The following is a 12,474-nucleotide window of genomic DNA, read 5'->3' as shown; positions in this document are numbered from 1 at the left end:
CCAGGTGGAAAGCAAATACAGCAACATATTTGAGCAGTACCAGGAGTATTATCCATCGCCAGAGGAAGCCATGTAGAAGGGAAAGGAGCGCCCACACAAGAAGAACAAAAGGCATGGCAGCCTATCTAACAGATAAGACTGACTGACGTGGGTGTCTGCGTCATCGTTGAGACTAGCTCAGCAGAAATGTCTGCATTTTAGGCGCTCACAAACACAGAGGTAGTGTGGTTGTGAGATTTAAACGTAGTAAAAGATATGCGTTTTCATAACCAACACGTAGTAGCGTGGCCGCAGCCTCTGTCTTAAGTGAAAATCACCTCTAAAGCGCACTAATTATCAAGTTGTATCATGTGTGAGTAATCTGTATAATGTGAATTCTTCATCAGACACCCGACGCTGGCAGACATCCAAAAATCCTGTCTTGTGCATCATGGTATTTCGTAGTCCCGTGTCACTTCCCAAGTGTGTTTCGAGACCAGACATACAGATAGAAAGATGTAGTAGTGTGTGACCCCCCATCATCAGTCAGTCAGGTAGTGGGAAATTGAGACAACAAGACAGCAAGTTGTTTAGTGTGAAATGAACACACAACACAGAAGTGACGACTTTAAAAAGCCTTGCAGTGGGAACTTCACTTTAATTAGTCAGATTTAGAGGTGCTAGGGATATTTTTGCACATTGGACAGAGCCAGGCTAGCTGGGAGCATCATTACACAGTGAGAGGATGCTTAAGAATAAACCGATGGAACATAAGGTGAAGGGGGGATAGAAGTCCAGAGCTACTTGTAAGGATTTAATTAGATTTTATGTTCAAGCCTTTTGCACGACAACAGGACTGCAGTTTCTCATTTCACCGTGTCTTTGAGGCGACTGAGAGCTCACGGTTGATGAAACGAAGATCAAAAAAAAAGAAATTGGCATCTTAAAGCATAATCATTTGATGATGCATGAGATCGTCGCTTCAAATGAGACTCCGGCGTACAGGGAACCCCGATGTGAATAGAGAAATGCTTAAAGTGAGCAGGCCTGAGTTTGCTGAAGAAACTTAGAAATTACAATGATTAATGATTAATCAATAAGAAGATGCCTCCAGTACGGAGTGTGAATTTCTGCTTTTGAAGTGTGAACAGAATTTTTGAGCAAGTTCCCAATGGGAAGCCCCAATTTACAGCAATGAGTTTCACTGGTGCTGAAGCTAGTGGATTTGGGGAAACGAGCTGTCTCATAACAAAACTTTATCGTACTAAATCTCAATGGCAATGAAATATTACTCTATCCTAACCATTACTCTGATACCCGATCGATTAATTAGTTGACTGGCAGAAAAAGGGATTGCCCAGCCTTATGTCAGTTGGTTAATTCCATCCGTACTCTACAGGGGAATTGTTGGGTCAATGTAAATCATAAATAAGTCATAGAGTGTGGTCTATACCTAGTCTGTAAAGTGTCCTGAGATAACTTTTGTTATGATTTGGCACTATAAATACAATTGAATCGAATTGAATCCATCATCTTGTTTTTGGGTGTTGTCTGTGTTAGTCTTGGGCCTTTTACCATCTCACCGGTGTTTTCTATTTCGTTATAGTTCAACATTCAGCATTTGGTTGCAACGGGTAAAAAGCTCCTCACGGGTAATAGTCCGCCGGATGACTTGCTATTCACTGGTTGAAAATCTGCAGTTTCCTTCTTCAGCATTTAGCTTAGCGCAGCACCACTGAAACGACATTGGCTTAGCACTCAGCCCTCATGTCAAAATATGGTCCTGCCCGCTTTCCAAAAACCAAGAGAGTTACAGCCAGCATGCTTCACTCAATGCTTCAAAGTAAACCAATAATACCAGCAGTTAAACCAATGGATGACTTCACAGTAGCTATGTCCATCTCTTTCATACAGTCTATGATTAACTGTTGATGTATTTTAAGCATAAATGTCAAACACAATCTGGTTCCAGCTTCTCAAATGTGGGAAAAAAAGAAAAATCACTACTTTTCTTTTTTATATCATTGTGAATTGAATCATATCCTACTGATTGTGGTGATCCGATTACTTTTCTACTTGTACAAACATTAGGTCGAAATCCTAATTTGTCCAATACTTTAGTATACGACCAAATCCTCAGCCCCTCATGGGTGAATCATGAATCATGTTCATCTACTCACAAAGTTAGTACTTTTAGTTTAAGTTCACTACAGCAGATGGTTCTAATTTGATACTACATGACTGATGAATGGGAAAAAAAAACTAAACCTAGATCTTTTTAGTATTATATCTTACATATTTTAAATTTTTAGCATTCCTAAATGTTCAAATTAATTGAAAGTTTGCAATCCGTTGTGCATCCCGGTTGTCCATGATGGGTGTCTAATACATCAATATGACAGATTATTCACCGAGGACAGTGATGTGATTATGATATGTTAATACGATATATTAATTAGCCTGCAGACATCAGTGCGGCTCACTGCGGTTACCTGTGTGTTTGGTGAAAAAGTGCACAGGACTTGTGAAGGTCTGAGTCATCAATATATTATGTGTGGCTCGAATAGCTGACACAATAGACGTTCAAATATGATCTTTTGCCTTTTGTCTTAGCTGTTTGTCCATCTGTCCGTTGAGAATTACCTAAAGGCCTTTTATTTACCATGACAGAATAGAGGGTTGGGCTGTGGGTCAAGATGAAAGCAAGCATGTGTTGCAACAAAAGACATTGTAATCATGAAGGCCTTTGAAGGACCTCTAGTCTCTCATGGTCCCCATTCAGGGAGGGGCAAAAAAAAAACCCACTCCTTCCACTTCCACTGCGCCTGTGTCAGGAGTTATTTGGGCAAGATGACTTTCCGTGTCAAGCTGTCACTCTATATGCAACACAGTGCAAGTAGCTGGACAGAGGCTGCAGCCTTTTGTCTAACCACTTTATCTATATATGAGCCCACCTGATTTGTCAGCCTGCAACAGCTAAGCAAAAAGAGGAAGGCTGTGGTAAGTCCACTTAAATTGACTGAGCACCCAACCTGGTGTCAGCAGATGGCCGATCGGAGAAGAAACCTCCCGTCTCAGCTCCATGTCCATCAGCCAGCCCCAGTGCCCCGGCTAATCCCCTCGGGACACTGCAAGTCTGCTCTGCAACCTCCCAGCCGGCTTTACCTCTAGGTGGTGTGGGGGGGAGGGGGGGGGGGGGTAGTTGTCTCGATTTGCCTGAGAAGGGCTCATAGTGTTGCAGGGATGATGGATTTTTGTAGGCCGACCCGGAAGTGAGCATCTCCCTGGTTCCCTCAACAAAAAGCCGAAGGACAAATGCCATTGGGTTAAAGGTATCGTTTAGTCAGTACCTGTACATGCAGTTTAAAAACCTGATTATATTCAGGTTAAGGCAATACTCCAGTTCATGCATACATACACATACACCCTCATGTCATCTTGGGCAGCACCACGCCCCAGATGCAGCAACTGTGCCCTTGCAAAACCGATAGCACAAAGGGGATATCAGGCGTTATAGCCGCTCCCTACATCCAGTAGCAGACTACCTTTTCTGTAACCTGAGACTAGGGGGTGGGGGGGGGGGGCTCTTCGGGTGTTTCACAGTTTGATTCGATTCTGAGTGTCACGATTCGATTCAGAAGGATCCTCAATTCAAAACGATTCTTGGTTCAGAATCGCTTTTTGAATTAGTACATGGTTCAGGATCTACTCCAGTCCTAATTATGGCATGAAAGCATAAGATTCTATTTAAAAAAAAATTTAAGTTATCAACTGATAATGTAAACAAAGGCAAATCTCTAACCAAATATAATTTATTCATGCTTAACTTCCACATTTTTTAGTATATCTCCATTCTAAGTGACTTCAAAAATAAAAGTGCTATTAACATAGATACAATTAGGCTAGTAGCTGCCTTGTTTCTCATATTCCTGGCCATTTCCAAAATATAATTGTACAAAAGTAATACTACAAAACTGGCATTTTGCCTGTTTGTAGTTATTTATACATTATAATATTTTAGTGTACAGATTCTTTTGAAAGACCTTTGATCCTGAAATTCTTCCAAAGTCTTTCAAACACAGTAGACTTTCGGATGTGCCCTAAAATATTGTGTCACTCAGAAATATAGTTTTTTTAAATCACGTGGCAATTACAACTAAATGTGCCCTAGTTACCATAGTATTTCACCGTTGATTGGACTTTGCCCCTGTTTGGATCGGGGAAGCCTGGGAACACACAGAGAGGTGCGTATACAACACAGGAAAATAAACAGGTGGTAAGAGTAAGGCATAACTACCAGTTTGCACTCTTTGATCTACTCCACCACACACACACGCACACGCACGCGCACGCACACGCACACGCACACACACGCACACGCTCCATCACAGTTTACAAAAAGGACTACTACCTCTCCAACGCCGCAGTGAGATGATTTTGAATAGGCTTTGGGAATTATTGGAGGAATAAATAAAAGGAAGGAACGGGAAACAGCCTGCAGCTCTGTTACAAACTAGGCTCTGAATAAATACTTACAGTTTATCCATCCGCCCCAAAGTGTTACACTGCACTATATGTGAGGTCCTGTTATGTAATCCTACACCCAGTGTGTCAGTGTTGGATAACGTCACAGACCCCTTCATGAGCAAATGCAGAGAGCCAGTCCTGTACAGCCAGACCAGCTGACCGGACGCCCTCTCAATACTTGGTGTTGGTCTGTCCACCACATGCCTGGTCACTCCCTGACCCCCGGGTCCCCCCACTACTCCTCCAGCTTAAGAGTTCAATCCATGTGTCTCAGGTGCCTCCCTCCTCTACACCCAGCCTCGGCCCAAGGCTTAGCCTGGGAATGTCCAGCACGTCAGCCTGACACCACCATAACAGCTTTAAAGGAATCTGACCACTCCAGAAGCTTTGCATTTGTATATAAGTTGTGTTTGTTTTTAAAATGCCATCACTTCCCTTCTAACGCATGCCCTTCAATGAAATCACTGGAGGCAGCGAGTTACCACACAGCAGTGTGAAAGCTGCTTTAGTTTCATGCGAGAGACCTGAATTCAGAGGGTGTATGGTTGTATTTGTATGTTTAATTGAAGATAAGAATATGTCTTTCATTGGCAGTTTGTTAGTTTATTTTGATTATTTATTAGCGTAGTGAAGTTGCCTCTCGAACACATCTCCCAGCTGGGTTGCCAGATGCTGCCGCACATACTGTACTCCGAGGCCAATATATCAGCAATTGCTGGTTGCTGGGCTGACGGTTGGAAAATGTTAACATATAGCCCAACCTTAATTCTCATCAGTCTCAGAATGACCCTTGTTGCCTAAATGATTAACAGACATTACATACACAAACCTATTTTCGGAGTGGTAAAAGTTTTGAAAGCAGGTCGCTATTAACCAATCAATCAGCCCTTATTGACAGGGCTGCTAAGTACATGTGAGACACTGGAGGTCATCTGCAGAGCCCTCAGAGGCAGCTGCCCCAGGCCTCTGCTGTGCTGCTGTCAGACACGGCAGGTTCTTACTCAGGTGACGGATGACTAAACCATTGATATAGTTCTGCGAGGGCCCCCCAGGATCAACCGTGCTGAAAGCAGTGAGTGCATATGTGACAGAGGGAGATTAAGAGATGCACAGGCAAAAATCATTTTCTGTCCAATTCAACACTTTCTAGCACAAATCTCGTCAATATCATATTCTAATGGTCTCTGTGCAGGTGCTAAAAAGATGAGCCATAAAGGAGTAAAGTATACAACTCCATATATTATCATTATATGTGCGGTCAGCTGCTGCATTCTCCTGGTGAAGGTCCAACTTTTGTTTAGCTCAAGAAAGTCAACCGAGCAAGTAAACTGTGGTCTTCTTGATGACTTGACTTTAACATATTTTCCTATGGGGGCTAAAAATGACATCCATAAATACCTACAGAGATAAATATGTCAATAAATAAATAGAGTAATTGTTCCAATACTGATAGAATGTCGGACATGCCTCCGATACTGCCTAAAATGCTGCTATGGGTGAGTATGGGAGTCAATGCAACAGTCCAATACCACGTATTTTAGCTCCCCAAAAAGGACTTCATGTTCTTTTTACACTGCGACTGTCAAACTAGAAAGAAAAAGAGGAAGAAAAAAAGAAAGTCCTATGGCATTAATTCTCTGTATTCATTTGTTCATGTTTTACAAACCTGGGCCATAGAACAATGATCATATCACATCCATACAGGGTTAGAAGTATACAGTTGTATATATATATACACACACACACACACAAAGTGTATAGCCTCTTCAACAGTGCGGTAACTGTAGTGGGTTTCTTAGACATTACTTTGTTGCCAAGGATTTTCCAGAGAATCTCTATGGGGTTTAGATCTGGACTCTGACACTTCCTCCTCCAAATGTAACTGACTTCTTTACACAACTTGGGTTCAGTCGTTCCCTGTCTGACGCCGAAAATAATGTTTATCGTCAGACCCAAATAAATAGAACTTTAGCAATGTCATGTCATGGTTTGGGGGATGTTCTCTGCAGCAGGAGTTGGGCCTCTTTTACAGCTACATGGCAGGGTGCAAATGTTTATGTGAATCTCCTTCAGCAATATACAGTTACTGTCTCCCAGTCAGCTGCAATTTTCATAAAAGACAATGCCACCTTTCACACTGCAATACAGATTAAGCAGTTCATTGAAAAATATTGAAACAATGAAATCTCCAGCCCAGAGTCCAGATCTAAACCCCATAGAGAATCTCTGGAAAATCCTTGGCAACAAAGTAATGTCTCAGAAACCCATTCCAGTTAGTGAACTGTGGAAGAGACTGAGTCCGAATAGACGCAGATCAAACCAGAGCACTGTGAGAAACTAGTGATGTCCTATGGGCTCAGATGTGCTGAAGTCATTCAAAGCTGTGGCCTCTACACTTCCTGTTCATTTTTGAATCCTAGAGAAGAAAACATTGTTGAAATCTTGAAGTGCCTTGGTTATTAAAAAAAAAAAACATGCTAGTACAGCAGTGTTAGAGCTACAGCTGATATTCTATCGAGTTCTGAACAATAAAAAATAACAATATTTCAGAATAAATCAAGTATTAATACTTTGTTCTCTAATTGTAATCTCCAGTTTATATGTATCCAGACATATGTGTGTATAAATATATATATATATGTGTGTCAGAATTGGGAATAAAAAATGGTATTGGAAAATCTCTATCTTCTTAATAGAAGTAAGTGTTTATTATTTAGTAATATGTGTCATTTTTGTTCTTTTCTTTATTGATTAAAATACTATTATATAATATTTTGATTTTTTACCTATAAAAGCATTTATTTTTAATGAATGAATTGAGTTGATCTTATCTGCAGCTGTGTATTTGTATCATTGCGCTGCTTTCACCAAAACAGATGGCGAGGGCACCTTGATGCAGTTTATAAAACAGCAGAGAACATTACTCATTCATTCTCTTAGCCAGTTTGGCGGTCGTCGACTGTTCACAAACAGCAGCACACTGCAGTACAAAAACAGACAATATTACTTTTTAATATTCTCCGCCAAGCCGCGCTCGCTGTCTGTGTAGTGTGTAAAGTGTGTAACAGGCTTTTTCCTGACAGCCAAAGCTTTGTTCCCAGAGCTTGTCACTGAGCAGCCAGCCATACTGATGAAAGCGCAGAACAGATAACGCCACAAAGAGAGGCTTCGACTTCACAGCCTGCTTGGCCTTAACTTTCCCCGGGCTTGGATAAGGGAGAACCTTGTCATTATTTTTGCAACAATGTTTCTCTAAAGAGCTTGCGTGTCGGCTGACTTGGAATCTATGCAGATAAGGGCATCTGAAAGCAGAAGAAAGACCCCTACATACCACACAGCAAGCAGACAGGCTGCAGGGGTCTGCGTTTAGGAGATTAGCTCGTGTTGTGCCGCAGTTTGAATCCACTTAGTTCCATATTGTCCCTGACCCGACTGCCGGAGGGGGCTGTGTTTTGTGGTCGACAGCTGAACCTGATCTTGTGGTTATCGCAAAGAAACTGCACTTGGTTAAGAAGTGACATAACCGACGGCAATAGCTCTGGTTCTGCCATCTAAGGAAACAATTACACTCCCAGGCCCAGAGCACAGAACAAACACAGAATCACTTAGTAATAACACAACACCATGGATCCCCCTGCTTCCATTCGCTTCATACTCACTGGTTTTGTTGCACTTGACTTTGGAGAGGAGTTTGTGTGCCAGCAGAAGATCACCAGTCTTCACTGCCACCAGTAGATCCTGTTCTTTTCCCATGATTACACACCTAACCACAGACACACACAAACTGCTCGCAGTAACGCGCCAAGGTCACTTTTTTTTTTGTCTTTTCAATGCACCTTCAGGCGAACTGTCTCAGCAAACATTTGCCAGTAAGTTAGCATGTAGCTGCTGAATCCCAGCCATGAGACGGCGTCTGTGACTAAAGAGCTCAGCAGCATCTAGAGTGAGGGAGCCTCGGGTAGACTGGTCCAGGAGATGCTTTTCCTCTCATCGTTGGAGTTTGCGTCCATTACGTCTGTTGGGTGCCGGCACTTTCACGGTGATATTGGATCTGGAGTTACAGCAGGGCTAGCAGAGATTTAGTTGCCTGGTCTGAGTGTATGTTCATAGTCCGTCACTGTCAACCGGGAGGCAGCAGCAGCCCAACCGGCCATTACACTGCGATGGGAGTGCTGGGAAGATGGAGAGAAATCACATTAAGTCTATGATTATTTCAAAAATACATTCCATGAGGCCCCAATCAGACAGAGCACTTTTTAGCTGCATGGGGTAGATTTTGTATTTGTTTTCAATTAATAGTTTTGTTCGCTGCTAGAACATGAACGAATCTAGTTAAAATCAACTCAGAGCGGAAAAGCGCCCAACTTCATTTAACTAAGCAGTAAAATAATGGCTGAGAACGGTTTATACGTTGGTCACAAGGATAAAAAAAAAAAGAAGCAGCTAAATGGAATCCAGCCATCATTCTTTTTATCATACCCCACCAGCTGAGCTATTCCTACTGTGACATGACAGCCGATATTATCATAGACATATGTAAGACCAGATACACATCAATATCTATCGGTATCAGCATGTTGTTCAATATGGACCAATATTTTTACAGAACATGATACATGGGTAGATTTAGAAATGGCGTCAGTATGTAGTTCTTTATTTAAATGGTCAATATCAGTATTGGTCCCAAAAATCCCATATCAGACAGGCAATAATAATGGCCTATAGTAGAGCTGTAGCTCATAGCAGATATATATTATATGAGCATTTGTCTGCTGCTGTTTGATGTATCTTAAAAACTGTTTCCTCATTACATAGTGTGCCCATCTCAAAGCACTGACAAGCTCATGTCTAAACTGTATAATGTCCTGCTTATAGTTGTGCATTTCTTGATAATCTTTGCAGGTCTACTAGTGCCAGACGCTCTATTCACAGGGTCAATGTTAAGTAAAGTCTTATTCCTTAATAGCAATCGACAAAACCGTTCTATCAGGATTCTACAAGGATTAGGCATGTGCCTTTAAAATGACCCAACTCTTGTTTGTTTTCTCAGCTCCAGGAAGCCTTGGTCTCTCAGGAGTGTGCAGCTAATCTGTTACTCTTCCCATGCAGGCATAAGGTCTCCCTCCATAGATAACATTCCCTCAACATTAAGGAAGCATCATTTCAGCCAAAGGGCGCCAGGCAGTTTACGCGTTAGGAAAAAGTTCTGTATTTTTTCCTCTCCAAGGAGGAAGGTGAGGCAAAGCTGGCCACTGTTTCAAAACAAAGCCCATCTCCCTGAAATCTAACGTGGGCCAGCTACTGAAAGAACAACACTAAGGGGACACAGAATAACCAGGAGGAGTGTAGCAAAGTGTAAAACAGCCCCCCCCCCAGTCTCTACTGATGAGGCCACATCAAGCTGTTTCAGTGAGCCACATTATTAGAGTCCATTATGTGTGCAAAAAAAAACACAATTAGGAATCCCAATAAAGCAGAGGCAATCTTTTTTGTCTTTGGTTGAGTTTGAATTCATAGTTTATGTTGTGCCCGGGGATACACTTTGCAGGTCAAAAAGTAGACGGTCTTGTCCAGCCTATTTCAAGCTGTCCGATGGTTCTGTTATTCCTCTAGACTACTGCTTGATCATGCAAGAGCGTAGCCCACCAGCAGATGCCAAATGCATGTCTCTGCCCTGACACATGATCTAAAACTAGCCAGGCACCTTGCCAGGCAGTAAACTACTGCATAGTCCTTCGCTGACATGAGCCAGAATGTAAACAAGGAGGCCAAAACGGGCTCGTTAGCCTAAATGTCAATGGATAGTGCAGTAGTTAAATGGGGTTCAACGACAATGCGTGACTTTCTCATGGAATCCTGTGAAAAAAGAAAGCCCATGAGAAATCCCATACTCATGTTACTATCAAATGTTTACTATCGTCAAATGGAAAATGATTATTATTAGAAAGCAAGTGAAATCATTTCAATGTATTGTCATTGGTTAGACTAAAAAATAGGATTTTATGCTCTCATTATAGGTTAAAGGCTTAATGGCATGTTTTAAAGCCAATCTTTCCTTCTAAGAATTTCAGACCAAACCCCATTCTCAACTGTGCCAATTGAATCCCGCCTTGCTTGCCGGCAAATGTATACAACAATAATGACAAGTTTTAAGACCTCTCAAAATGAGTAATGTTGCTTGTAAATTCGGCATACATTAAATCCAAAAAAGTGCGTGGTAACATCTCAGTAACACAACTCAAGGTTTCCAGCTGGTTCTTCGTCCACTCTGGTGATAAAGACAAAGGTGAAACAGTTGCTAAAAGTTCACATTGTGTTTAGTGAGGTCGTGTATGGTGGACTGCGTATGTGCCGCATTTACTAGAACTACACATTCAACAATGTGTTTCATTTCTACTCTTTGGTTTTAGGTAAACTATTTCGACGGCGCTGGGAATAACGTTTATTATGAAGCGCCGGTGAAATTGAGCCGATAAGTTACCTCCAGATGAAGAGAGACCGTTTTTTAAATCCGGGCGGGCAGCGAGGCTGTGTTTTCGGACACATTGGTGGAGGTTTGTCCGCTGCTTCTCATCGCATACATCCTCCGTACGTTGTCCTCTCCTCGTTCGCTAACTTGTCAGTCTCTCAACTGTCAAGGTGTCCCGACTCCCGGCCACGCAAAGTCCAAAAACACGTCTTTCCATCTATAACGTCGACCGTTCGTGTACTTGAGAGCGTCTCTGTTAGCTATTTTCCCATTAAACTAGCTAATATAGCGCGGAGTGCTCTCACCTGTTGTGGACGGTGACCCGCAGGTGGTAACGAACACTCGCTGTGGCGCCGCTGAGGGAAGAGCGCCGACCCGCACGAGACGGACGAGCCCGCGACAAGTGAACAGCGGCAAGTATAAAACTTCCGATGGTGACTTTCAAAGTAAAAGTGCGACGAATGTTGAAACTCGGGTTGTCAAACTGAATTGTCTTTCCTTTTACTTACTAACTTACTTATTTACATTTGCCATTAAGTGTTCGCACGCTTTTTTTAAATACGCAATTTTGACCGTCAATTTCTGGAACTACTGAGCAGCCGCCTGTGCGAAGCTCCGCGTGCCACGTATTTAGGTTTTTATTTTGAAGGCAAAGTGACATACCTTCTGTTATTATTGCATCTATTATGCTTCTTGACATGGACTAACTTTACACAGTGTTATGGCTGTGAAGACAAACGGAGATAAACAAACTCATCCAGGGTACAGACACTGCCTCTAACAAGTGTTCATGATCACAGACCCTTTAATAATCACACACCTCACTTTAATGTACCTGACTCAAATGGAAGGTTTTGGTTGTTGGACTGAACTTACCCGTCTAGGTGCCAATGGAACTACACTTCTCTTGTATTATGTCTCATTTTAACCACTTCTAGCCAACATTACAGGGAGAATGGAACTGCTGCTTGTTTCCCTTCACGGTGAACTCTCAGCGCCCTGCCGAGGACCCCTGGAGATATTAAGGAAGACAACGACAGTCACTGTGTGGCGGTGACATCTGCTGGTTAAATGCTGATGTTGATGATAAGTCATCACATTTAAGAAGAAGAATTCCTTTTTATTTATCCCGCAAGGGAAATTCAATTCTTTCACTCTGTTATTATTGTCTGTAGTGACTGTTAATGTTAGAATGTGTCACTGTTCGAGGGAATCACTGAGATGTCCCACAGGTCAGTGAAGTTACATGTTGTGTTTTTAGAACGGCTGGAAGAACGGCTGGAAGCCTGTAGTTAAAAAAAAGAGGAGTAAAAAAACGAGTTAGAAGTTAGAAGGTTGTTCTTTGTTGGCGTCGGCTGCGGCCCACAGTAGCCGTGTTCAGTTAAAAAGGGAAGCGCAACAAACTGGATAAAGTCTCACCGCCTGATCATTGAGGGACGTTACATTATTATACAAGTTACACACACCCGAAATACACACATAATATATATATATGGAGA

At 42.1% G+C, this 12,474-nt stretch overlaps 1 protein-coding gene across 2 annotated transcripts in view; it reads right to left on the bottom strand.

The window, feature by feature from the left end:
- Positions 1-11,309, bottom strand: part of LOC310961076 (CASK interacting protein 2) — a 61,477-nt gene extending 50,168 nt beyond the window's left edge. For both annotated transcript variants that reach the window (XM_083933032.1, XM_083933033.1), the window contains exons 1-2: positions 10,988-11,309; positions 8,166-8,678 (exon numbers count right to left, since the gene is read on the bottom strand). In XM_083933032.1, the coding sequence (XP_083789158.1) occupies positions 8,166-8,259 (94 nt within the window). In that variant the 5' untranslated portion in view covers positions 8,260-8,678; positions 10,988-11,309. The remainder of the gene's footprint in view (positions 1-8,165; positions 8,679-10,987) is intronic.
- Positions 11,310-12,474: the final 1,165 nt, after the last annotated feature.

Source organism: Echiichthys vipera (assembly GCF_963691815.1).
Source record: "Echiichthys vipera genome assembly, chromosome: 18".
NCBI classification, from domain to species: domain Eukaryota; kingdom Metazoa; phylum Chordata; class Actinopteri; order Perciformes; family Trachinidae; genus Echiichthys; species Echiichthys vipera.
The sequence above is the reverse complement of the archived record's forward strand: the minus strand, read 5'-3'. Positions and strand labels throughout refer to the sequence as shown.